At 41.0% G+C, this 27,336-nt stretch overlaps 1 protein-coding gene and 1 long non-coding RNA gene across 2 annotated transcripts; both read left to right on the top strand.

The window, feature by feature from the left end:
- Positions 1–433: 433 nt before the first annotated feature.
- Positions 434–4,197, top strand: LOC122342243 (the record flags this gene model as incomplete). The annotated part of the gene is made up of 6 exons (XM_043236053.1): positions 434–491; positions 1,415–1,741; positions 1,837–2,136; positions 2,392–2,454; positions 3,917–3,994; positions 4,172–4,197. Coding segments are annotated over exons 1-6 (852 nt in total), but the record flags the coding sequence as incomplete, so codon positions are not given.
- Positions 4,198–4,199: 2 nt separating this feature from the next.
- On the top strand, positions 4,200–5,004 carry LOC122343183. Its single transcript, XR_006250705.1, has 3 exons — positions 4,200–4,214; positions 4,321–4,401; positions 4,477–5,004. It is a non-coding gene; the product is annotated as an uncharacterized LOC122343183 (long non-coding RNA).
- The last annotated feature ends 22,332 nt before the right edge of the window (positions 5,005–27,336 follow it).

The raw sequence follows: 27,336 nt of genomic DNA, 5'->3' as shown, positions 1-27,336 counted from the left end.
AAGCATCTGCTGGCTACAAACATCTAGCAGACGTCAGTTGTGCATGCATTTGAAAGCATAACATCTCAAAGACATCTAATAGACGTCTATTAGACATCTAAAAGGAGACGCTCAATAGACGTATTGCAGATGAGCAAACTACCTAAATAATAGGTCTCGCTGACGTCACATAGACGTCTCCTAGATGTACGTACGCTATCTAACGGCAGCGTTTGGCTGATTGAAAACCTCGCAATGAAGCAAACAAATAGCTCTTCAAAATTCTACAATTAAATTCAAACTACAATAAGTGTTAACCGCCTCAGATTAACTGATGAGCAGAAAAGTAATTCATCGGTATAGTGTGGGCGATCTTAAATAGGATCTTAAAGTCTGGAGGAGGAGCTGGCGACGTTTAAAGGAAGAGATGCAATTATTTGGACAGTAAGAGAAAATGGCTGATAAGAGTCAGATGTGTCTGCTGGGACTCGTTCTCTCTGCACTTCTCACAGGTGAAGAAATCTCTTTATTATCTTTACCATAAAAGATGCACGATTTGAACAACGGTCTATTTAAACAATTAAGTTGGATTTCTGAAATAGCGTCTGAAGCTTAACTCTGCACAATGAAATTTTGATGAAATTCATGTGATGTAAATACCGTTTTATTATTTATTGCTTGTTTAGAATTGTACATTTGAAACTCTCAAAAGTCTCCTAAACTATGAAGTATACCAGAAAGCAGATTGTATGACATGCAAAAAAAATAAAAAAACAAGTACATTTCCTTTAGTACTTCTTAAGATAAACTTATGATCATCTAAGTGTACTCAACTCTGCACCATGAATATGAACTAAAATGCACTTTTAACATACTTTGTTTTTAAAAACGTAATTAGTTACCACTTGAGTGTACTATTATATGATATATATAGATATATATGTGGTTTTTTATAGATATATATCTCACACTCGATCTGCATTCATAAGGATTTTTGAAAATAAAAATCATCATAAATCACTCATCTTTGCAAGCACAGGGTGTTTTTTTTTTTCATCGAATCAATTTTTGCTAACCCTGATTTCTTCATTTCTTTCTGCAACTACCCTGAACTTAAAACATGAGACAAAAAGATTGTATTTACAGATTATTCATCAAGAAAATGTCTGAAATCTATCCAGCTATCTATCTATCACATAGCAACCTCCCAGAATACCCTAGCAAGCACCCTGAGTACCCTAGAAACACATGGCAACACCCTAGCAACCACCCCGGGTCTATCACATAGTGACTATTTATCCGTCTATTGTTTATTCTACTTTCAAACTTCTTCACATCAACACATTCAAACTAGAAGCATTTTAAACCGCTGCTTTCTCAAGACAACTTTTGCCGAACGTTTATTCAAGCTTTAATAATTATTATCATCATTTAGGTACCAGTGGAGCGCGTGATACTCATGTGTTCTGCAGTTCTGGTGAAAATGTCAGTCTGCCCTGTAATAATGCTCTTTCTGGCTGTACATCAACTACATGGATCCATAGCAAACAATCAAGGACAGATGAACTGATTCAGAAAGGAAAGAAGAAAGACATAGAGAGATCTGAGAGACTGAGTCTGGGCTCTGACTGCTCTCTGAACATCACTAAAGTCACGAAAGAAGATCATGGATCTTACATCTGCCAGCAATTTGTGACTGGAAAACAAGGAAATGATGAACAACAAGGAAATGATTCACGCGTTTATCTGCATTTTCTTCATGGTGAGTGTTTCTTTAAGTTGTATGATTAAATCCTTTCTTTACGTTTAATCTCACACGTTCAGTGTCAATGATTTCTGTTTTATTTTGTCTTTCAGTCACTTCATCCTCCTCTCAGATCAGTCAAGGCAGCTCTGTGACTCTCTCCTGTCAGTTGTATTGTGATCTAATCTCTTGTGATTCTTTGGTCCGTGATGAAGTTCAGCTGATCTGGGTGAATCAGTTTGGTGTGAATCTACAGACAGACTCCAGATATCAGATCTCATTCTCCTCAGAACACTGTAACATCTCTCTGACTACAAAACTCCAGAATGAAGATCTCAACAGAGAGTGGAGATGTGAGGTTACTCAGAGAAATCAACCGAAGACCTCGGTCACGTATACTGTCAAGTATTCAGGTAAAAGAAAACCAAACCCAATGGATTTCACAAACACAACATGAGGATTAATAATGTAGTTAATTGAGGACTAACTAAAGAGATACATGCTGCAGCTTTTTACTCTTAAAAATTAGGCATAAACAACTTAATGTTGTACAGAAATAACTCTCATCCGTGATAATTCAACGCAAACTATATTTCATGTGAGTTTATCAAGGATGATAAAATGAATGTTTAACAGTGTGTCGATGATAAACGTTCATCTTCTTGCAGCTGCAGTCGATTCAACAAAACCGCTCCCAGTCAAGAATAAACCAAGACAAACTACACGACCAGGTGCACCATCACTGACTCACAACATCAGTGTCTGGTTTATACACGAGTCACGACCATAGTACACCAGTCAGGGATGTCAAACTCAGTTGTACAAGGGGCCAAAATTCAAAACACACTTTAGGTCGCGGGCGAACAGGATAAACATTTATTTAACACACTAAAACTAAATGTTATTATGCTGAAACAAACGTAAACCTTAAATTACTTCTATTTAATTTTTGCTCTTCATAAAAACATCTTGTTAAATATAACATTCAAATTCCTTTGCTCCTATGTCAATGTATATATATAAAAAAATAAACTTAAATATCCCAAAAGATTTTGCTCTCCTTAAAAATATCTCCTGTCGAAATTATACAAGTTAGAAATATGAACATGCTACAAAACCTGGAAATGTACATAAAATGTGTGCTTTTCAGCAATACCAATTCAAATCATTCCGTTTTCTTTGCTCTTATGACTCTGATCTGATTATATGCTCTGACCGCAGCCGGATACCTGGCATCTTTTTTGGCAACAAGTTTGGTGTAAAGTCCTGTGTTGTGGAGATTCTCAGGATGGACAGCAGGTGCTCATCAGTGAGACGACTTCTGTGTGCTGTTTTGTTCACCTTCATCACTGAGAAGAGCTTCTCACACAGATATGTGCTCCCAAACGTGCACAAGCTTCGAGCCGCATGAAGACGGAGCTGAGGCATTGATGTAGGGATGGAGTGAATGAACAGTGTCGTACTTTGCCTTCAGTGTCCCATTACACTGCAGCTCAATCAGTTCCATCTGAATCTGCGCAGGTGCAGTTTCAACATCGACGGCAAATGGTTGCGAAGCAACTCAAAACTCTTTTTGTGCTTCAAAGTCACTAAAACGCTGTGCGAACTCAGCGCGTAGTGTGCTCAGTTCGTTTTGGGGAACACATTTGTGCTGACTTGGTTCAACATTACTTGCTCTGAATCCAGGTCTTTCAGGTTATCCTTGTGTTTTGTCTCAAAGTGCCATCTTATATTGAATTAGCTCCACAAATGAGACACACGGGTTTACCCGTCCCATCGGTTATTAAAGGCTCTGTTTTCAGAATCAACTTTTCTCTTCGGCATCGTGAGGGGTATCTTCGGCTAACGGCTATCTTCGTAATATCTTGTAATAGCTAGACTTAATTGACGCGAGAAGTAAGCGGCAAGGCAGCTGAAGCGTTGCATTATGGGATCTGTAGTTCTGTGCAGTATTGCGTTAACAGCGCTTCATATCGATGGGCCATGAATAACGATAATGTAAAATGATCTTGCGGGCCAGATATGATTGCAAGCGGGCGGATGTGGCCCGCGGGCGTGAGTTTGACACATGTGCTTTAGTCGTTTCAAAATGATTACACAATAAAGCTTTTACAGAATATAATATAAATCATTCACTTTTTCCTCAAGATTGTACTCCAGATTGTGTTGATTATAAACGTTCATCTTCTGCAGCTGCAGTCGATTCAACAAAACCGATTCCAGTCAGCAGCTCCGAGAAGAAACCAAGACAAACTAAACCAGCAGCTCAAGGTGCGTGATCCCTGACACTTACTCAGCATCTCAAGTCTCTTTTTTTAAAAATAATCTTCATGACTATGGTTTTGCATCTCAATGTACAACATACCAGTGGATCCACTGAGATGGCTTCAGCTATGCATGGCTTGTTCACATCTCAGCACGTTTGAACTGATCTAATGTGATCCACAGATGCAGCTGATAGCGCGTGTAAGGCGTTATACGTTATTCAGAGGTACGAAATGGCTTTGCTTGCACCGAAACCATCACTGAATTTTTCAAGGGTTTGATATGGTCCGTTGCTCCATACTCTAGCTATTTTTCTCGCATCTTTCCTGCAGTCATTGTGATTATTGTTGAGATCGCAGTGTTCGTTGCTCCTACTGTCGTTCTTCTTCAGATCAGCTGTGTTAAAAGAGCTGGTGAGTTCTGAACGTCACGAATCTCTTTATTTACACGTTAAAAAGGTCATTAATACTATTGTATTTCTTTTGCAGGCAGGAAGATCTCTCGCCACCCAGAGGAAATAGAGATGCCTACAGTATTACAATAACGTACTCTCATAATACTACTTATTTTCATATTTGTAGATATACGCATACAGCTTTCGGTGTTATTTTTACAGCGCTTTTTATTTTACAGAATGCTTTAAATATTAAATAAACCGATACATGTGCGATTATTTACGCAAAAATGTATTTTTATATTTAAAATAAATTAAATTTAAGTGTTTTATTGATCCAGTTTTTTATTCACAATATATGCTGCAGATATTTACAAATGCTTTGTTTCCTCTTAACCCTAAATAGGAAAATACTGAAATAATTGTATTCCGCATCAACATACTTCAGCATGATTTCTTGTTAAAGCTACGGTTCAAAGGTTTTGCTTCTGTCGCCATCTATGTTTAAAAACCTGGTATTGCAGTTTCTTGCTGAATTATATTTCATATGTGGGATATAAAAAAAGCGCTCCCTTCAAACTGGTTTTCTTTAAAATATAAATTCTGAAGCAATCCTTCTGACTTTTTTTAAATATTACTGATTATTTATATTTTTATATCATTTTTGTTATATTTTATTTAGTTTTTATGTTATTTTATATTAATATTATTTTATAATGATATTTTTATTATTTAAAAATTTAATAATTTTATTTTTTAAATGTTGAATGTTTTGCATACAACTAAATATTAAGTAACATGTTAGTCTTAAGATAAAACATAGAAAATAAGTGTGGACTAAAGATGTTTAAGTTGTTTTTAGATCACAAATGTATTTGCTTGTCAATTTAAAAGGAATTGTATATAAATAAATATCAAGTACAGTGTGTCTCATATTTGCATTATTGAATATCCTAAACTGTAGGGTGTTTATTTATTTTCATTGTTAAAGTGTTGAAAGATTTTTCAAGAAGTTCCATTCTATGCTTAAAACTGCCATTATTACAGTCTCCATAAAAATAATATACCTTTTATTATACCTTTATTATTATAGTATACCTTTTATGAAAAAAAATGTTTCTAGCATGGGATTAAGTTAATAAATGAAGGTTATGGCAACATTATGTCATATTTAACATGTTTTTATTTGATATCATATAAATATTTTTCCCTCAGGGACCCCTCCATCATCAGGCTCCTAGAATCGTCTTGACCTTCCTCCACTGGACTGAGGTGAAGACTTCTGTCCAAATCCTAAAAGTAGACATAGATAATAAAAAGTTCAAAAACCAATTACAAATAATGTGCATTTAGGTTTTTAAAACTTTGAAAGACTTAGTATGAATGAAATATTCAGATTAATCTTTTCGACGCTGACTCAGAAAAAACTGAAGTCAAAAGCTGAACATCTGATTGTCCAAGTGCATGAATTATTTGAAATTGACGTACAACAATGATTGATAAATAATGAAACAATACCGTTTTACTATGTCACGTCTCGAAGGGTAAGAGAAAACACCTGTTCCTCCATGTCCTCTCACTTTCCCACGACTTTTCGATTAAATGTGAATCCTTACTTACTGACATTGTATCACCACAATTCTGGGTGGATTTGCCTTAGAATCGTGGTGTGTGAGCGATACGGAGTGAAACCAGTGCAACCTTCACCACTCTCCAAACCCCCTTCATCACTTTTGAAGACTTTTCTAAAATATAAACCATAAATAATAGGCTCAATAATAGGAGATGGAGATTGTGAAAGAGGGTTTCATTGAGCTTGTGAGGAACATCTTTTGTGAATTTTATTATTCTCTTTTCATTCCTATGCGTGACCATGGACCACAAAGCCAGTCATAAAGTTGAATGTTGGGATAGGACAAAACATTTGAAAATCTGGAATGTAAAAAATCTCAATATTGAGAAAGTTTTCCAACTGAAGTTCTTAGCAATGCGTATTACTCAAAAACTATGTTTTAATATATTTACAATAGGAAATATACTAAATATCTTCACGGAGCGTGATCTTTACTTAACGTCCAAATGACGGCAAAAATTATTGAGACGTATTTTTGGCTAGTGCTATAAATATACCCTAGCGACTTAAGACTTAAGTCCAGGGTCACATACTTTGATCGCATGAATCTCCATACCCCCTTATACAGCGTGCCTGTGTTTAACAATGAACTTTGCAGATAAAGTTAAAGATAAAGACAACTTAAGACCTACTTAATGTGTTACGCTTTCCTTCGTTGTCCGGTTGACGCACAGGATCCGCTGTCTAGTTGGTAAAACCACCTGTGCTCTTCTAGATGCTGTAGCATCGGTCTGTCAGCTGGATTGCGGGTCAAACACTGGTAAATCAGGCCACGGCATTCTGTAAAGTTTTCAGAGGAGAGCGCAGGTTAGTCATACTTTTCAAATGTACCAAATTAAATAATCGGTCTTTACACATGTTACTTGCTACACCAAGAGTAAAGAGGTCTCTGTTCAGTTTACCTGAGGATAAAGTCTGTTTCACGGGAGTGTAGTTACGCAGTATTTTGTCTTTGCTTTTAAAGGGCAGATATCCATGCAGGATTCGGAAGAGAATCATGCCCACAGCCCAGACATACGCCGGGCGGCGTGGGCGTGGAATCCTTCATGACCTCGGGTGGGGTGTACAGCTGTGCTCCTGCAAGAGAAACGTTTTTAGCATCGAACTATTGCGTTATCAAAAAGGCAACACCGTGATCAATGTAACACAAAACACACCTTGATATTGACTGCTGAGATTGCCCCGCGGTGGATCAGTTGAGCGCAGCCAAAGTCAATTAGCTTGAGCTCCAAAGTAGTGGGAGTCACTAGGATGTTCCCGTGTGGATGTCGCCGTGGAAGACCCTTCGGTCGACGCAGTGTTTCAAAGCTTGGATTAACTGACCGATTAACCAGCATGCTTCCCGTTCATTGATGGGCTCCGAGCACTCGATGTACTCATTCAAGGTACAGCAAGGTTTAGGGAACTCCATGATGAGCACGAAGCTCGTCTTTTTCTCAGTCCATTCGTACAATTTGATGACGTTGGGGCATAATGGAGGTTTTCCCAACCTGAGCAACATTGCCACTTCTGCAAGCACGGGTTTGGAATGACCAGCCTAGAGAGAGAGAGCAGAGAGAGAAAAAAAACGGTTCACTACTTGGACGATGAACATCATTCTGCTTAGATTTGCACTTAAATCTCTGTTGTCTATTTCATTTCTGCTTTATGTTAGCTACAGGTATTTACAGCAATAGTCACTCAATCCTTAGATTTGTCAACTTACAAGATGAAGATAATGGTCAGTCTGACGCTATGCGGATGTACTTCACGGCAACCTGTGAATGGCAAAATTAAGTTAATTTCTCCAAACACACCAAAGGATCTCGACAGTGGACACACATCTCTACATCTGAAGCAAAATGATGATACAAGTCAATAAAATTGCTTTACCGTCGTTTTGTCACCAAATAGGTAGGTTGCCTCATACACCTTGCCATAACTTCCGTGTCCTAGAAGATCTCCCAATAAAAAGACAGGTGCTCTACCTGAAAAACAGATAGGAAGAAGTTACAGTACCAGATTTACAGTCTGAATTCTGATTTAAAGCAGAGAAATATAGGTAATAATGATTCACCGGATTGCAGATTGATTCCCAAATCCGAAGAATCCGGCTCATGCGGCAACGCTGGATTGGCTGGATTGGCTGGAGTGGCTGGATTGGCTGGAGTGGCTGGATTGGGTGGACTGGCTGGAGTGGCTGGATTGGCTGGAGTGGCTGGAGTGGCTGGAGTGGCTGGATTGGCTGGAGTGGCTGGATTGGCTGGATTGGCTGGAGTGGCTGGATTGGCTGGAGTGGCTGGATCGGCTGGATTGGCTGGATTGGCTGGAGTGGCTGGATTGGCTGGAGTGGCTGGCTTGGCTGGAGTGGCTGGATTTGCACTGGCCTCTTGCACAGGTGGGGGGGGGGACTGGAGAGCTTCATAGCCCTGGTCAGAACTGGTCTGACAGCTTGGCTCAAACTCAAAAGAAAGGGGACAATCTGCTAAGTCCTCATCACTGTCTGGATCCACCTGTGGCGTCGAACCCTGGACAATCTTCGAGTCACGACAGAGGAGGAGGTGCTTTACTGCCTCACGGAATCTCCTGATGAACGCACGGACCGCTTTCCCCTTTCTCTGCTTTTTAGGCTTTTCTAAAATGGAGATAAATAATACAACAAAAGTTACATGCAGTGAATTACAGCAGTGCGTGGTAATAGACAACAGATGGTAGAAATAACAGAAACCTAAAGTAACTAAGACTCACCATCACCCAGATCAGAACAGGAGGGATCTGCCACAGGTGATGACTCGGGATCGGCCATTTCTACGTCAGGTATTTGCTCGCTCCTGGAGGGACCTGGCACACACGACGACTCTTCACAGACATCTTCACTGACCTGGCCTGGCAGACACACCGGCTCAGGATCTGTGTTGGCCGTCGGTGCGATTCTGGGAGGACTCGGGACAGGCGTCAGCTCTGAATCATCTTGATCCGGCTGTGGTGTAATATTCACCACTCGGTTTGGATCACAGCAAAGGAAAGGACGCTTTACAGCCTTCCATACTCTCCGAAAGACAGCACGGGCTCCTTTCATCTTCTTTCCTTTTGCAGGTTTTTCTAAAATAAAGAAAAATCGAGGGTAACCTACAGATCTCTGACTACAGATTCGAGTTCTGGGAAAGAAAGTGATGTTAATAAATGCACCTACAATAACCAGCTCACCTGTTGGGCTGTTCTCCACATCGTTTGAAGGACAAAACTTCACGGGTCCTGCATTATCTGAGCCAACGCTCCCTGAATCTCTTGTTGTTGTTGCCTTGACAGGCTTTTTGTCAGCTGTCTCTTTAATGCTGACAGAGTCAGACATCACGTCTGAAGTAAGACCGATCATCTCCACTCTTTCTCTCTCAACTTCACTAAACTCCATAAAACACTGTTTGATTATATTATAAACCAAAAGGAGTTCGTGTCAGTACAATGTTTATCGACTGAAGCATTCGGTGAGAACAACCATCCGTCGATACTCTACACTTTGCGCGCAAGAAATGCGATTCAAAAAGTTCGAATTCGAACGCGTGGTTTGTGACGTCATACCTCGATGTCACGAGACCGCCGACCAGCGCGCTTCTTGTTTTGTTTTGAACCGTTCTAAACAGCGCGTGCTTGAATTTCACAGCCGGCTCCATTCATATATTAAATATATTAGTATAAAAGTATATTGTGACTTAAACACGCTGCACGTGCGGGCGTAACGTCCGTGCCTAAACGGGTATCGGGCGCGTGAACTTCCTGGGACACGGTAATGTCTTATAGTGTATAACGTTAATATTTCGAATAATATCACAGTTTTATAACGATTTAACGAAGAGCAGTTCATAATTTTCAAAATAATAATTTTTCCGCGACAAATCTGAGGGGTTTGTTAGGTTTATATCGTGATGATTAACGGAAATTGTTTTGCTAACGCTAAATTAAATTGGAGATTTTGATGTCCAGAAGCCATTTGAAAGTTTGACTTATTATTTGATACTTTAAGCATTTTGTCACTCATTAATAATAAATATTGAATATACATTCTAGTAATTTTTGGTGCGTCTAATTTATTTACTGTACCTAAATATTTGTATTTTTCGCTTATTCCTACAATGTTTATTATAGCATTGTTTCCTTGGTCTATAATTTGTATTTGTACTTAATTAGAGGTCACTTTATTTAAATTCAACCTTTCTATGTTATAAGGATCGTATTTATTTTTTTGTCACGTGTCCCCTGTTTTTCTCAGATGCATCATTCCTGCAGGTGCCTGAAGATGATCTTCTCTGGTCGACTCAAGAAGATGTGATGACCTGACCGATAAAGAAATGGCCAAATTCTTGGTAAGTCGAGCTCATCGCTGTACAACAATCCTTGCCGTATGGGAAATCTCAAAATATTATTTTATTTTGAGCTAGAGCTGCTTTACAGCACACTTTAGATTTGCCTAAAGGTTGCGTTACACACTTGAAGATCTACCTAATGTAATCAGAGAGAGGAAGAAAACACATATATTTGGTAACACTTATATTTTACTTAATGCATTACTAATAAGGTGTTACTGCAGAATTAATAGGCAATTCTTTTTCTAATACTGTTGTTGTTACACAGCAGGAAATAGAAACTTGGCTGATAGGACGCAGTTTTTGCATGGATGGAGCGAGAACAATGTAAGCATCTAAAACACTTTCACACAGTTCAGATGAATGGTAAAAATCACCTCCTTTAACAGCGCAGTTAAACCAAATGTATGGCGCTAAAATAAGTTCAGCACTAAAAACAACATTGTAATAAGACGTATTGTTACATGCATCTGGCTTATAGATCAACCGCTTTTTCTGTGCGCGCACTTTAGATGTGTGAGAATATTATTCTCGATATTCGAAGGACAGTGCGACCACGTGCAGTGCGTTTTATTCATATCCATACCGTTTTGCTCCAAAATCACTGTATAACACCGTTGCAGTTTTATTATTCATGAATTCAAGCATCGCTATCTGCATGCTGTTCAGCTATAGTTATATTTGATGCATTTGTCCATGTAAAGGATTTTCTCACACATGAAAGAAACATTACAGTACATGGGCGATATAGTAACTTGTAGTTTTTCAGCAAACTGCTTTTTACTCTTAAAGCAGACGACACACGGGCGATTCTGAAGATCAGAACTTCATGAGTCCTCCCACGTGTCACGGTTGATTTTATCTGAAAATCGTAGACTGTGTGATAAAAGAAAGAATTCTGAAGACATTCAGTCAAATTAAATTGAACCGGTTAACCTTCAGAACTGCTTCAGAACCTGGGTTGCCAGTTTGGCGGAAAACAGCGTATTTTATTTCTGTCATGGAAGCTGGCAAAGGAAAGGGGACAGAGAGCGGAATCTGGCAACCTGCATGTGCATCAAGTCTAAAGTAAGACATCTCAATATTTTGAATTTGTACTGCAATACCTAGTTCAACCACTTTCTTTTAACCAATTTGTTGCTGTTCTCACAAAACACTTGTCAGAGCTTTTGCTTGAGATGCTTTATTTTGGCCACTAGATGTCCCTATAGAGCCTCATGTCTGCATTTCGTTTCTAATCAGTGCAACTGCTTTCACATGTGCCTTGTTTTAGCCTATGTATTTAAACAGAGGACTTTCTTTGGGTTCTTTGCTTGGATATTGATGTTCCTTAGCCAGTCCTGTTGTAAGTCTGCTCTAGAACGTTTCTTGACAAATCTCTTGTTTCTATGTTAAATTAAGCTTGTTTATTCTCCCTGAATTTTGGAGATGTTTTTGCTTTTTGGACTGATGATTATTATTTTTGACCTTCTCTAAGAAAAGGGATTTTTTGTTCCCATTGCCTTTTTCTCATTAAACTTGGCTGAGTTAATCCAAGAACGCGTCTCACTATTGGGTTCAACTGTCTTCTGTGGCTCAGAGGTAGAACATAAGACTCTCCTGCCAGAGACCCGGGTTCTAGTCCCAGTCCTGACAGAATATCCAAGCCAACTATGAACCCAGAGACGCCTAAACCTGAAGAACTCCTTGCCACAGTGGCTCAGCATGAGGCCTCAGTCCAACGGCATGAATCAGTGTTGCTGCAGCAGGAGACCTTGATGGTTAAACACTCACAAGTGCTATCTGATCTCATGACCTCTGTTCGCCAGATCTTTGACCGCTTGCCTTCTACCTCAGCGACGGCGTCTACTTCAGCTGCCCCTGTACCCCCTCTGGATTCTCGAGTGCCCACTCCCCTTACTGAACCTCGCCTACCTCCACCACAACGTTTCTCAGGTGATCCCAGTGCATGTGATGGTTTCCTGACTCAGTGCTCTCTCTCATTTGAATTGCAACCATCTTCCTTCCCCTCAGATCGGGCCAAGATCGCATATGTTATCACCCTCCTTTCGGGCAAGGCTCTTTCGTGGGCAACAGCAGTCTGGAAGGCCCAGACACCTTTCTGTTCTAGTTATTCGGCATTTGAAAAGGAGTTCAAGCGGGTCTTTGACCACCCCCTCAGTGGCCGGCAAGCCTCTAAGAAACTTCTCACTCTTCGACAAGGTAATGGCAGTGCAGCTGATTATGCCATTCAGTTTCGGACAGTTGCTGCAGGGAGCGGCTGGAATGATGAGGCCCTAATGGTGTGTTTCCTGAATGGTTTATCAGAGGCAATCAAGGATGATCTGGCTACCAGAGAACCTGCTCACGATCTTGAGACTCTTATGGATCAAGCAGTTAGGTTGGATAATCGTCTGAGGGAAAGGAGCCTGAACCGCCCACCTGGTTACACATTCTCTGCTAGTCCGTCTTTGCCTCAAATGTTACCCCAAGATTCCTCGGAACCCATGCAATTGGGTAGGACTAGGCTTTCCCCAACAGAACGAGATCGTCGTATGAGAGATCGCTGTTGCCTCTATTGTGGTTTACAAGGTCATTTTCGCTCCACCTGCCCTGAGCTTTCGGGAAACTCCCCGTCCCGTACAGGCAAGGAAGGACTGTAACGGGAGTTACCCACACAACTTCACCTTCCAACTCTGGATTGCTCCTTCCCATCACTCTCACATTTGGAGACCAGAAACACCAACTCCAAGCTTTGATTGATTCAGGAGCTGCTGGGAATTTCATAGATATTTCCCTTGCCAAGAGTCTCAAGATCCCTAATTATTCCCTTCCTGCCCCTCTAACCGTCACAGCCCTGGATGGAAGACCGTTAGCTCCAGGGAAAGTAACTCACCTCACCTCACTGCTTGGTCTTATCGTTTACCAGCACCAAGAGAGAGTGTGCTTTCACCTCATACAGTCTCCAGAGTTTCCTGTTATCCTCGGTCACCCCTGGCTCCTCCAGCACAATCCACACTTTGACTGGTCCACTGGCGCAGTCCTCAGTTGGGGTCCCACCTGTCAGACTACCTGCTTAGCCCAGAACTCCCTTGACCCTATTCTCGAGTCTCAAGAGTCCCTAGATCTGTCTCAAGTACCTGCCCAGTACCATCACCTCAAAGCAGTATTCAGCAAGAGGAAGGCCACCTCCTTACCACCTCATCGCCCCTATGACTGCGCCATTGAGCTACTCCCAGGAACCTGTCCTCCCAGAGGTCGCATATTCTCTTTATCTCCCCGAACGAACTGCTATGGATCAATATATTAACGAAGCCCTTGCAGCTGGTATCATCCGACCATCCACTTCCCCTGCCGGAGCTGGGTTTTTCTTCGTTGGGAAGAAGGATGGTGGACTTCGGCCATGTATTGATTACAGGGGTCTTAACAAGATAACTATTCGAAACCGCTACCCCTTGCCACTAATGGTTACTGCCTTCGAAATACTGCAAGAAGCTTCCATCTTCACTAAGCTTGACTTGCGCAATGCCTATCATCTTGTGCGCATCAGACAAGGAGATGAATGGAAGACCGCATTCAACACGCCCACGGGCACTATGAGTATTTAGTTATGCCCTTTGGTCTCACTAATGCCCCTGCAGTGTTTCAAGCCCTTATCAATGATGTTCTCCGTGACATGCTCAACCAGTTTGTGTTTGTCTATTTAGATGATATCCTCATCTTCTCGAGTTCCCCCCAAGAGCATGTAAGACATGTGAGTAAGGTCCTCAGGCGGCTTCTTGATAACAATCTTTTATGTTAAACCGGAGAAGTGCGCATTCCACGTGACCAAGCGCACTTCCTGGGGTTCATCATCAAGCCTGAGAGGTACAAATGGATCCTCAAAGGTTCAAGCTGTCGTGGACTGGCCCTCCCCCTCATCAGTAAAAGAGGTACAGCGTTTCCTTGGCTTTGCCAATTTTTATCGCAAGTTCATTCAGAACTTCAGTACTGTGGCGGCTCCTTTGTCTGCCCTAACCAAGGGGAACACAACCGGTTTTCGCTGGGGATCTGAAGCCGAGTTGGCGTTTGGGAAATTAAAGAGCCATTTTACCTCTGCACCTATTCTCATTCTCCCTAACCCAGATAAACCCTTTATTGTGGAAGTCGATGCTTCAGATGTAGGAGTTGGAGCAGTGTTGTCCCAAAGGGGAGAGGACAACAAGCTGCATCCTTGTGCATTCCTTTCCCACCGCCTTACGTCGACTGAGAGGAACTATCATGTAGGGGATCGGGAGTTACTGGCTGTTAAGCTAGCGCTGGAAGAGTGGAGGCATTGGCTTGAGGGGGCTAAACACCCATTCCAAGTACTCACCGACCACAAAAATCTGGAGTATATTCAGCAGGCAAAACGACTCAATCCCCGCCAGGCACGCTGGTCCTTATTTTTCAACAGATTCCAATTCATCTTATCCTACCGTCCAGGTTCTAAGAACCTTAAACCTGATGCGCTGTCCCGAGTATATGTAAAATCCCCTCAGGAGGATTCTATTGCGTCAATAATCCCTAGTTCCAGGATAATTGCTCCTATCAGGTGGGATTTGGAAAATACGGTAAAACAAGCCCAAGCCCAAGAACCTGACCCAGGTGGTGGGCCAACTCGCTGTATGTTTGTCCCCAAAGCTGCCCGCTCCCAGGTCCTCCAGTGGGGACACTCCTCCCGTCTCACGTGCCATCCTGGCACTTCCCGTACTCGAATTTCTCCTGAGACGGTTTTGGTGGCCAACTATCAAGGAGGATGTGACTGCATTTGTAAATGCCTGTCCCACATGCAACCAAAGTAAGGTGTCTCACCAGTCTCCTCAGGGGCTATTGCACCCCCTCACCATACCTCATAGACCTTGGTCTCATCTTTCCATAGACTTCATCACCGGACTTCCTCTATCAAAAGGCAACACCACTATTATGGTCATAGTTGATAGGTTCTCCAAGGCGCCCGATTTGTCCCTCTGCCTAAACTACCTACTGCAAAAGAGACTGCCGAACTAATTATAAACCATGTCTTTCGGGTCTTTGGCATTCCACAAGACATTGTCTCTGACCGGGGACCCCAATTTTCTTCCAGATTCTGGCGGGCATTTTGTCAGTCTCTGGGGCTACAGTGAGTCTTTCCTCTGGGTTTCATCCAGAGTCCAATGGGCAAACTGAGAGAATTAACCAAGATCTTGAGACTACACTGAGGTGTATGGCAGCTAACAACCCATCCTCCTGGTCTTCCTTCATTATGTGGGCTGAATATGCACACAATACCCTCCGCTCCTCTGCTACAGGCATGTCCCCTTTTGAGTGCCAGTTTGGGTACACCCCTTCACTATTCCCTGAGCAGGAGGTGGAGGTTGCAGTTCCTTCTGCCCAACAATTTGCTAAACGCTGCCGCCAGACATGGAAAAAGGCCCGAGCTAAGCTCCTTAAGGTTTGTCAACAGTACCAGCACCAGGCTAATCGCAGACGCAGACCTGCCCCAATCTGCGCTCGGGTCAAAGAGTTTGGCTCTCCACAAAGAACATTCCCTTACGGCTAGAGTCCCGTAAACTTTCCCAGAGGTTCATTGGCCCCTTCAAGATTGCCAGGAAAGTTAATCCAGTGACTTATCGTTTATACCTGCCTAAATCTTTAAAGATTAATCCGACCTTTCATGTCTCTCTGTTAAAGCCTGTTTTGTCATCTCCTTTTCTTGCCACAGGTAAACCTCCCTCTCCTCGTATCATTGGTGGTCAGCCAGCTTACACAGTCCACAGAATACTGGACGTCCGTCGAGTACGTGGGTCCCGGCAGTATCTTGTGGACTGGGAAGGCTATGGTCCTGAGGAGCGCTCCTGGGTTCCCGCCAAAGACATCTTGGACCCAAATCTAATTCGAGAATTTCATGCTCGCAAGCCCAGTCATCCTGGATGGAACGCCAGGAGTCGTTCCTAGAGGGAGGGGTCCTGTCAGAGCTTTTGCTTGAGATGCTTTATTTTGGCCACTAGATGTCCCTATAGAGCCTCATGTCTGCATTTCGTTTCTAATCAGTGCAACTGCTTTCACATGTGCCTTGTTTTAGCCTATGTATTTAAACAGAGGACTTTCTTTGGGTTCTTTGCTTGGATATTGATGTTCCTTAGCCAGTCCTGTTGTAAGTCTGCTCTAGAACGTTTCTTGACAAATCTCTTGTTTCTATGTTAAATTAAGCTTGTTTATTCTCCTGAATTTTGGAGATGTTTTTGCTTTTTGGACTGATGATTATTATTTTTGACCTTCTCTAAGAAAAGGGATTTTTGTTCCCATTGCCTTTTTCTCATTAAACTTGGCTGAGTTAATCCAAGAACGCGTCTCACTATTGGGTTCAACTGTCTTCTGTGGCTCAGAGGTAGAACATAAGACTCTCCTGCCAGAGACCGGGTTCTAGTCCCAGTACTGACAACACTGTTTTTCCAGCCAGATGCAGACTATATTCTCATCAATGTTGCTCCTGAAATGAGGAGAAAACTACTTTCAGGACCTCCTTCAAGAAATTGAATGTGGAGGTAGGTTTTGTGTTGTACTGTAACTTTTATTGTTAATCTTATTGGAACGGTTTATCCAAAATTAAAATCACTACTAATCACGCTACTCAATTTTAAGCTGTGCAAGATAACGACTTTGCTTTATCAAAAGAGGAATATTGAACTGGGATAGAGGAAAAGAGACTATTTTAATATTAAAACATATAATGATATTCTACGGAATATTGTGTGCTTATAATTTTATAGCAACAGTTTGGACAGGACCCTTTTCATTTCTAACATGACAAGGCCTCTATGGTTAAAAAAAGAAAAGCTTGAACGTGACTTTAAATGCAGTCCTTGAGCCAAAAACTCACCATTAAACGCCAAGGTGTTCACCAAGAGGGTAAAAACTATGGAAATGTAAGTTATCAGACGTTAGTGAGTTTGTGTCAGCTTTTGCAAATTATAGGATCTGGAAACCAGTGAAGGTTTGAATTCTCCCAGCGTTGATTGTACCTCCAGAAAGGAAAGAATCAGATTTGGAGACCAGCGGAGGTTTGACCTCTACCAGCGAAACGTGGGCTTCAACATCTGAGAGAGAGGAGATGATCGATCTGCTGGCTGAACTTCAGGCCGCGACAGTTCTCGAAGGTTAGAGAAGTTTACTTAAACACTTAAAATGTTTTAAACAAGGAGTATAATTCATTGTTTGATTGATCATACACACTCACTTACATACATGCTTTTCACAGACAGCCTTTAACTGAAGACATCCCATCACGGTTTTCCCAATTTAGGGATTTATACTACATGTGCTCCTTTCATGTAAGATGTATTCCCATCAGGAGCGGTGGAATGAGAGGAAGCACAATGCTCAGGTACCAACACTTAATTTATGCAACATTATATTTAAGATTACCGTTTCAAAGCAAAAAAACTAATGTTTTACTTTCTAGGGCACTTACTAACCTGCACATGGTCAGGCTGACAGGCTACAGCAAGAATCTGAATGCTAAGCTCTTGTCTACCTTGAAGACCTGCATTGAATCTCTCAATCCTGATGTCTTGGGAGACCATCAGCAAGTGAGGGAGATGATGACTGGGTATTCATGCTCAAATGTATTACTTTCAGACTTTTATTCTTATCATCTCTTATTTCTGGTTCCTGATGGTTTGCCTGTCCCATCTGAAAGATGAGGGGCGAGTTCCAGCTTCGCCGACTCCACATTTGTGACAGGTAGCATCACGCGTCCACACCTGCATTCAGACTCAAACATTACATGCGTTGCTGATGTTCTTCTGCCGTTTAAGCTGTGGCTTTCAGAGGAGCTTCAGAGAGGACTCCAACTACCTCTCACTGATCAGTCCTCAAAGAATCCTCACTGACAACCTGCGGCAATACTTCAAAGTGAGTGATGTTAATTAAATCACATCAGAAGGAGTATGCAACTTCTGATTGGCTGACATCTGTGTTTGTTTTCTCTAGGCATCTTCATTTGAATGCTCCTGCAGTGAGTGTCTCATCTGGGCAGCAGTTAGTATTGTGGTAAGAGATTCTTCCCGTTGTTTTATTGACTTAGTCACTCATTCAGCATCAGACTAAAGTTGGTCTCTCCTGGAATGCAGTGACACCAGTATCAAAAGAACCAGATGGTCAAAATCAACCCTTAACTTTGTCCTATAGTCCAGCCCTACTCAGTACCCAGCAAATTCAGTTACAGTGTTTTGCAACCATAGGACAGGAAGAGTTTAATAAACTAATCACTAAGTCTAAGTCTGCCACATGTGTATTAGATCCTATTCCAACTAAATTTCTGAAAGATATATTACCAGCTGCCGGTGAACCTCTTCTAAATATTATTAACTCCTCCCTATCATTAGGTCACGTTCCCAACCCATTCAAATTAGCAATTATTAAGCCTCTGATCAAAAAATCACAACTTGATCCTAATGGACTATCTAACTACAGACCGATATCAAATCTCCCATTTATATCAAAAATATTAGAAAAAATTGTGTCAGCGCAGTTATGCTCCTTCTTAAAGATGAATGACGTCTATGAGGAGTTTCAGTCAGGTTTTAGACCGCACCATAGCACAGAAACCGCATTAGTTAAAATCACTAATGACCTGCTCTTAGCCTCTGACCGAGGCTGCGTCTCGCTACTAGTTTTATTGGATCTCACTGCTGCATTTGACACTTTAGATCATAATATTCTCCTGGAGCGTTTAAACACCACTGGTGTACAGGGACAGGCTTTAAAGTGGTTTAAATCATACCTATCAGACCGTTATCAATTTGTAGATATAAAGCGGAGACCGTTCTAGTATAATGCCTGTGAAGTGTGGTGTGCCTCAAGGATCAGTTTTAGGCCCCTTACTGTTCTCGATATACATACTGCCCCTGGGGAACATTATTAGAAAGCACAGGGTTAATTTCCACTGTTATGCAGATGACACACAGCTATACATTTCATCTAAGCCTGATGAGTTATCAGAAATGTCTAAATTAACAGAGTGTGTTAAAGACATAAAACAAAAATTTTCTTCTATTAAACTCTAATAAAACAGAGGTGCTTCTTATCGGACCAAATTCATGTTTACAGCAAATTTCTGAGCTCAAACTACAATTAGATGGATGTGATATAAGCGTTACTCCGACAGTTAAAGACTTGGGTGTGATATTGGACAGCAACCTGTCCTTCGAACACCATATCACTCATGTTACAAAATCTGCCTACTATCATCTTAGAAATATTGCTAAACTCAGACACATGCTCTCTCTCTCAGATGCAGAAAAGCTAGTTCATGCGTTCATGACATCTAGACTGGATTACTGTAATGCGCTGCTCGCTGGTTGTCCAGCATCTTCAATAAACAAGCTTCAGTTAGTGCAGAACGCAGCCGCTCGAGTTCTTACCAGGACAAGGAAATATGATCATATAACCCCAGTTTTATCCTCCCTGCACTGGCTGCCTGTTAATTTCAGAATTGATTATAAAGTACTGTTACTGACCTACAAGGCTCTAAATGGTTTAGCGCCCATTTATCTGACCAGCCTTCTGTCTCGCTACAACCCGCCACGCTCTTTAAGATCTCAAAACTCAGGGCTCCTGGTAGTTCCTCGTATAGCAAAGTCTACTAAAGGTGGTCGAGCGTTTTCACATTTGGCACCCAAACTCTGGAATAACCTTCCTGCAAATGTTCGGGGATCAGACACACTCTCTCAGTTTAAGTCTAGGCTAAAGACATATCTTTTAGCAAAGCATACTCATAAAGATTCACATAAACCTATGCTACAGTACATTGTGATTCCCAATAGTATGAATGGCCGCTCACGCTAATTATCCTTTTGTCTCCACCTCGGGATGCACATCCCGAGGCATCTAAATACCGAGCCTCTCCAGTGGACCCAGTGAGGAGATGACCTTCCTGCGATGGCGTTGAGGAAAACTTAACCTTCCGTCTGGACTAATTCTATCTTCAATTTTCTTGTATTGTAATTCAACCTGCTGTGTAGTGATTTGCTTTTGTCTGTGGAATGATTTGCTTTTGTTGTGTAATGATTTGCTTTTGTGAAGCTGCTTTGGAACAATAGCCATTGTAAAAAAAGCGCTATACAAATAAACTTGAATTTAATTGAATTGAATCAAAAGCATCAAGTAACATGGCCATGAACGGATACATGCTCTTCTATGTGAAGAGGTAAATGTTAGCATAGTACTAGTGCTAAAATAATGCTCAGAGCTCAGTTTGTGTGTAGAATGACTGTTGTTTTGTGCCTATAGCTCAGCTGCAGCCTTATAGAGGATGCAGTTATGCAGTTTTATAGAGGAAAGGAACAACTTCCAAAGTCAAAAATTGGACTAGAGAAGATGCTTCCATGGTTTCTCCAGTCTCCAAGAACTCATCCGCCTTCCACGATTCCTACTGGAATCTGGAACCTTTAAAATAGCGAGACACTTTATAAAGGAGGACAAGTGACATTTCAAAAGTTTCCCAACACGGGAATCTTCTTGCGCAACAATAATAGTCCAAAAGAATGGATCGGTTTCATTCAAAGTCAAGCCAAAAGCTAAATGTGGCTATAAAGGTTATGAGCACTGTGTCCACTGCAAGTGGATGTTTTTGTGAGTTGTGGAGACATATGAAGAGATGCTCATCTAAACCAATCAACACCATGGCAGGAAGTCAGTTCTTGACCTTGCAGCACTGGTAACATCTGCAGGCTCTAGAACTGAAGATGGCATGCTTAAAATGTTTCATATGCACGACATTAAGGTTTCAGATGTTGTTCACAATGACTTTTGCCTGTTTCCAGTCTCTTCATAGCAAACATGATGCATCAAAGCATGAGTATATACAGCAAATAACCTGCCTAACCTATTCTTATACTTTATGAAGGTCATTGAGACGGTAAAGGAGACAGCATGATTTAACTAAAATAAGAACTTGCTTTGAAAAGCTGTTAAAAGTAAATTACATTTCACGTCGTCATGTTCTCAAGGCTGGAGATGAGAACCTCATTAAATCGTCATCAGCATCCCAGCAACGTTATCAAACAAAATGGTCTATTAGTAGTATATTTCACACTGTGCTCTGAGTACCCATGAGTGATTTGAAGTAGAAGACATCCAAAAACTTCACAAGCATCTTGACAAATGTGCAGAATTGGCAACTGCAAAAGTGAAGTAGGAGGCAACAGTGCAGAACGTTTTCACTCGAAGGAGAACCAAATTGTTGAGAAACCTCACAGGAGCACCCGATAACTGAAAGGATATGTGGCCTGTACATTAATTATTTTAAATTGATGTATAATAACGATTGCTGAATAAGACACAATATGTCATGTCTCTAAAGGTAACTCTAAACCTAATAGAATAAATTAAACTTGAATTACCATGTGACATTATTTTGCTTTTGACACAGTTGACCACCAGATCCTCCTGTGCACCCTCATAAAGATGGGCATCTCAGGAACAATGCACGCCTGTGGTTAAAGTCGCACCTCTCAGGTTCTTTCAGGTGTCTTTGATGATTCAGGTTTCTAATACCCCCAGCATGAACCGGTGCTAGTTCAGAGCCGGTGCTTTTGCTTGATTGAAATTAGTTCGACTGGCGAGCTTCAAAGATGCGTTTTCCACTGGCTAGAGAGCACCGGTGCCAAATACTCACACGTCTGGCACCAGTGTATCCAGAACAACCCTAAACTCCGGTAACTTTTTTATGCAGAGAAAAATAACAGCTTTTTCAAAAATTCGGCACTGGAGCACCATTTTGGAGAGTATTCATGTAGAATGCAAACTACACAGCAAAAATCCAGGGTTAAATTAACTCCCACAGAGTTGATTTCAACACTTTTCTGAGTTTATATAGCTCCACACTCTCTGGTGTTAAATTAACACTTTTAAAATAACACTAAAGAGAAACACTCTCAAGTAAAAAAAAAACAACCTTTCAGATGAAATTGCATGAAGTCAAACCACCCTTCAATGCAATCCAGCTTCATGTACTTCTGCTGTTTGTTCTACTTTATCTCGACCAACGTTTTACCTGGAACATGCAAAAGACTTTGACATTGTAAATAGGTGTAAATGAAAAGGACTGTATGGATGGATGGAGGCACAACATCGTTTACGCAGTAATATCACAATGTACAGGCGTACTTTATCTACAGTGCCGATTATTTATTTTAAGAAAAATAAAATATTTAATCGACAATGGAAAAAAGTACTGTGCAATGTACTGTCATGTCTACAACGTGCCTATTGCATATAAAAGTCTTAAAGACTACATAAACGCATCAGGTGAATGTTTTAAATGCGCTCTATTCTATATTTTATCACTTTAAGTTTGTAAAGCGAATGTTTTTGGCGGCGATTTGAACTGCGTGGGCAGAGTCTAATTACATCTTTACAGAGTTGTTTTAACACTGATAATCAACTCTGTGAAATAACTCAACACCAAACGCCATTTTACTCTAAATGTGTTAAAATTACTCTTTCTGTGTTGAAATTAACTTAAGATGTTTAACACCGAAATTTCAACTCTCAATTTTTGCTGTGTACATACACTCTTCTGTGTCATCTGCAATTCTAGGAAACGTGTATTTATACTTTAATTTGAATGAAACCAGTGTATCTGTATTTTGTGGCTGTCACGGGATCAAGGACAGTTTTTGGTGCACTTTTAGTTCTAGCCTGATGCGGAGCAGTTCTGCCAGGATTTTCTTCACCAGTGAAGAAAATGACTTGTTACAGTTCACTTGGAGGACCACGTGAGCAATGCAGTGATGCATGGAGGTATGGATAAATGTATTTGTAGGTAGAATGATGAGGTAAATGCTTCTTAGTGGACATTTTTCTCTGTACAGGACCTTCATATATCACTTGCAACTCGTACTGGACCTGTGAAGACTGGTGGCAATGTGTTTGTACTGGACCACAAACATGGAGCCCATTGACAATTTGTGACATAAAACCAGAAATAAACTAAAGATGGACGTCACCCTGAAATGAACATAACAGAGTTCTTAAAGAACTTTACAGAAGTTCTATATTCTGAAAGAGGAAAAACAAGTGGACATGACAAGCAGATGGGAAATGTAGCATGGAATAAAACGTAGGTTGAATTCAGATTTTCTGTCATTGAAATGACTTGGAAAAAAATGTCCCAATCAATCTGAATTCACCCATACTTTTGTTGCGTAACGGGTCATTGATCCGCAGATCTTCGGTGAGCCTCCTCTGTCAGATGAAGCGTCCTCATTTAAGCTAAGCAAAGAAGCAAGGTAGGCGTCCATATTCTTCGCCCACATCTGATGTCAAGCTGACCGTCACGGCATTCATTACTGTAACAATCTCTGAGGAAAAACAAACATTTGACAAGGCTGTTTAAAGAATACATTCGAATTAATTTGTTTGTATGCATTCAAATGATTAGACATGCTAAAAGGGAGAACCTGAAAGAAAAGAAAATACACTCCTGAACGATATCTCACAAGTAATCCTAATTCGCATTGGTGGATGCGCGTCGCCTCCAGAAATTACAGAACAGGAACTGATTGATGAAATTGAGTTTTTTGCTCCGTCTTGACTTTTGGGACGAGGTTTGCTGCGTAAACTTGGTGCTCATATTACATTTGACAATAATTCTCTGCAACTCATGTTTCCTGCCGTGTATTCTCTCACTGTCAATGCAGGATGTGCTCCTTTGGAACTGACTGCTGTTAACCCTCGTCTATAGGCGGCGCGTAAGGATGAAGCAGGCCTTTTTAACGGCTGCCCATACAAGGCTACTCTGCTCAAATGCACACCAGTTTATTGTAAACAATACCCTCTCTCCAAGGAAAAAGAAGATGGAATTCGGCCTGTTATTGAACAGTTACTGGCTCAAGGCATTCTGATCCGCACTCATTCACCCTGCAATACGCCAGTTAATCCAATTAAAAGGCTAATGGTTCTTGGCGATTAACACAGGATTTAAGAAAAATTAATGAATTGATTAAGCCATTAGCTCCTATTGTACCTGATGTGCATACAATACTTAATTCTATTCCTCACTCAAATGCTTATTTTACAGTTGTAGATCTCTGCTCTGCATTTTTGTCTGTTCCTGTAGATCCTGAAATGCAGCCACTGTTTGCATTCACCTTTGACCACACCTAATATACATTCCAGCGACTTCCCATGGGTCTGACCGATCGCCTTCCTGGTTCTCTGCGGTAGTGCACTAGACGCTCAAGGATGCACAACTACCTCCATGCACCTGTTTGCTGCAGTATGTGGATGACCTGCTAGTTACCGGAGCCTCTGAGGACTCATGTGCTACTGCCTCCACCATTGTGTGCAATATTCTAGCAGAGGCCGGTTTTAAGGCATCCAAAGACAAAATACAGTGGGTTCAAAGGAGGGTCAATTATCTTGGACATGAACTGTCGCAAGGCACAATAAAACTGTCTGAAGAGAGCATCAAGGCCATTGCTATATACAAACATCCTTCTACGAAGAAGCAAATGCAAAGCTTCTTGGGCCTAGTGAACTATTGCAGAGCCTGGGTGCCAAATTGTTCCATGTATGACAAAATCCTGAGAGTGGCCACTGTTAGCTGTAACAGGCTAACCCTACACAAGCTGATTTGACTCATTGGGCAGCAAATGAGGTGAAACCGGACCACACCTAGATATTTTGAGAGGTATTTTGCATCTGCTGTCGTCATGCTATGTAGACATTATCATGGCATTTCACACGTTTCAAAAGAAAGAGTAATTCAAAATTTGAATCGATCGTATTGCATAGAAAATGTCAGCAAAAATACCCTGTTATTACTAGATGCTTGTTTGGTATGTGCTAAAACAAACATACACAAAGCCAGCAAACATGATTCTCTTCCACAACCGGAATTGCCGCTTCAACATTTGCAAATAGACTCGGATGACTCCGTGTGGGAATCACAAATATCTACTTGTGATAGTGGATCGTTTTTCAAAATGGCCAGAGGCTTTCCCGTGTGGAAAAGAAAATGCACAGACAGTAGTAAAAGTTTTGGCTAAAGAAATTATACCGCGTTTCGTTATACCATCAGCTATTGAGAGTGACAATGGCACACCATTTGCCTCTAAAGTCACACAGTTATTGGCTAAAGAGCTTAATATCGATTGGCACTTCCACATTCTCTACAATCCACATTCGGCGTCAAATGTGGAACGGATGAATCAGACTATTAAAAATCATGTTACGAAGGCTTGTATGGATAATGGTCGAAACTGGGTTGATGTATTGCCTGCTGTTTTAGCAGAAATACGAATGTCCCCCTCAGCAACAACAAAACTGTCTACATTTGAAATAATCATAGGCCGACCTTTTCCAACCCCTTGGGTTAAAGGCCGTGCTGGTACTTTTTGAACAGGAGACATGGAGGTGATCATCGCAGATTACGTGGATTCCCTAGTGAAAACGTTAAATGGCATAAACGGTGACGTTTCTCTCTCTCTCCCTCTTCCTGCAGAAGGACCAACTCACTCTTTTGCTCATGGCCAACAGGTGTTAATAAGGTGTCTGAAACCTCTGAAGCTGGGTAAACCAAGGTACCTTGGACCTGAGACTGTCATTGCTGTAAGGCTCCCCCTTTTTCTGAAGAACGGAATTCAGAGACCCCGGTCGAAGGTTAATGCGCGTTCGGTCGTTTCCTTGCGTCTCTTTAAAAATCACTCATATTTATTAATCTTTTGCTTTTGCAATTTTAATTCTAACCCTTGACTCCAATCTTTCATGATTTAGATATATTTATTTAAATGTAACTGCTGATCCCTCTAGTTGTAATTAAATTTGCATCATTAATTAACTATAATACTTCCTAGTTTCGACTCATTGTTCGTTAGGAGTCTGGGTCGCTTAGAGAACTTGTTTGGCCAGAACAGACTCACGATACATCTAGGCTAGGCCAGGCTACCCCGTAGATCACTTACCTTAATGCAGCCATTTCCTCAATAGACTCAAAAAGAGTAATTTTTTTATGCGTCCCCTAAGTAATAGCATGCTAAGCCAGTTTGGTGGCCAGAAGTCTAGATCTCAAAAACGTGGTATAATTCATAAACATTTGCACAACTGATCAGCAGTACAAAAATAACACAAAACAAAATGAAACAAACTTAAAAGGTCAGTATACCTGGTCTCAGACCAGACAAAGAGATCTCAAATGTAGTTGTAAAACCTTTTGGTGTTTAGGTTCCCATGCTCCAGTGTCACACCTGGCTGGGACACATTCAGAGACCCAAAGGAGGACACAGCTCCTTCTCAACAGAACACAGTTCTACCAAGTTCTTAATCTTCTCCATAATATAAGTGATTACTGTGAAATTGAGAACAATTTACCAATCGCACTGAGACCTTTCAAATGAGACCGAACATGAAAGTGAAGAACAATAGGTTCACAAGACACATGACATATAATGCCTTATTCCTAATGAACTTTAAGCCAAGTCTATTGGGCAGAAGGAGGGGAAGCAGGAAGAGCAGAGCTGAAGAGGGTGTCATAAAACTGAATGAGTTTGCTCTACACTTTTGATACTTGACAAGAAGAAGTGTTTTTCTGTGTCCAAAAGTATTTTGTATATGTTCATAATTTCCTTATCTTATATAAGTGCAGATCTTTTGACATGGATACAACATATGTCATCTTTTGTTTCATTGGCTAGAGGGGTAAAACCCCCCTCTGAAAATGCCTATATAAATCATTGTATCCTGGAATAAACTTTGGAGTAAGAAAATATACGTCTGTGTGTCTTCTTGCTCCCCAGCTGTAACACCCTATGAAATCGAGAATTCATCTAGAGGTATTCTACGGGAACAGCGGGACCTTAAACAATGTTAATTGTTTAACACCATGTCAGATGATCCACGTTATCCTCATGAAGGAAAGTTAGAAAGCGGGACTTTTATAAAGTGAATTTTACATAAAAGCTATTTTTTCTGGATAAAAACCTATGTAAAGAAATAT

The sequence above is a fragment of the Puntigrus tetrazona genome, chromosome 4, assembly GCF_018831695.1.
Source record: "Puntigrus tetrazona isolate hp1 chromosome 4, ASM1883169v1, whole genome shotgun sequence".
Lineage (NCBI taxonomy): Eukaryota > Metazoa > Chordata > Actinopteri > Cypriniformes > Cyprinidae > Puntigrus > Puntigrus tetrazona.
The sequence above is the reverse complement of the archived record's forward strand: the minus strand, read 5'-3'. Positions and strand labels throughout refer to the sequence as shown.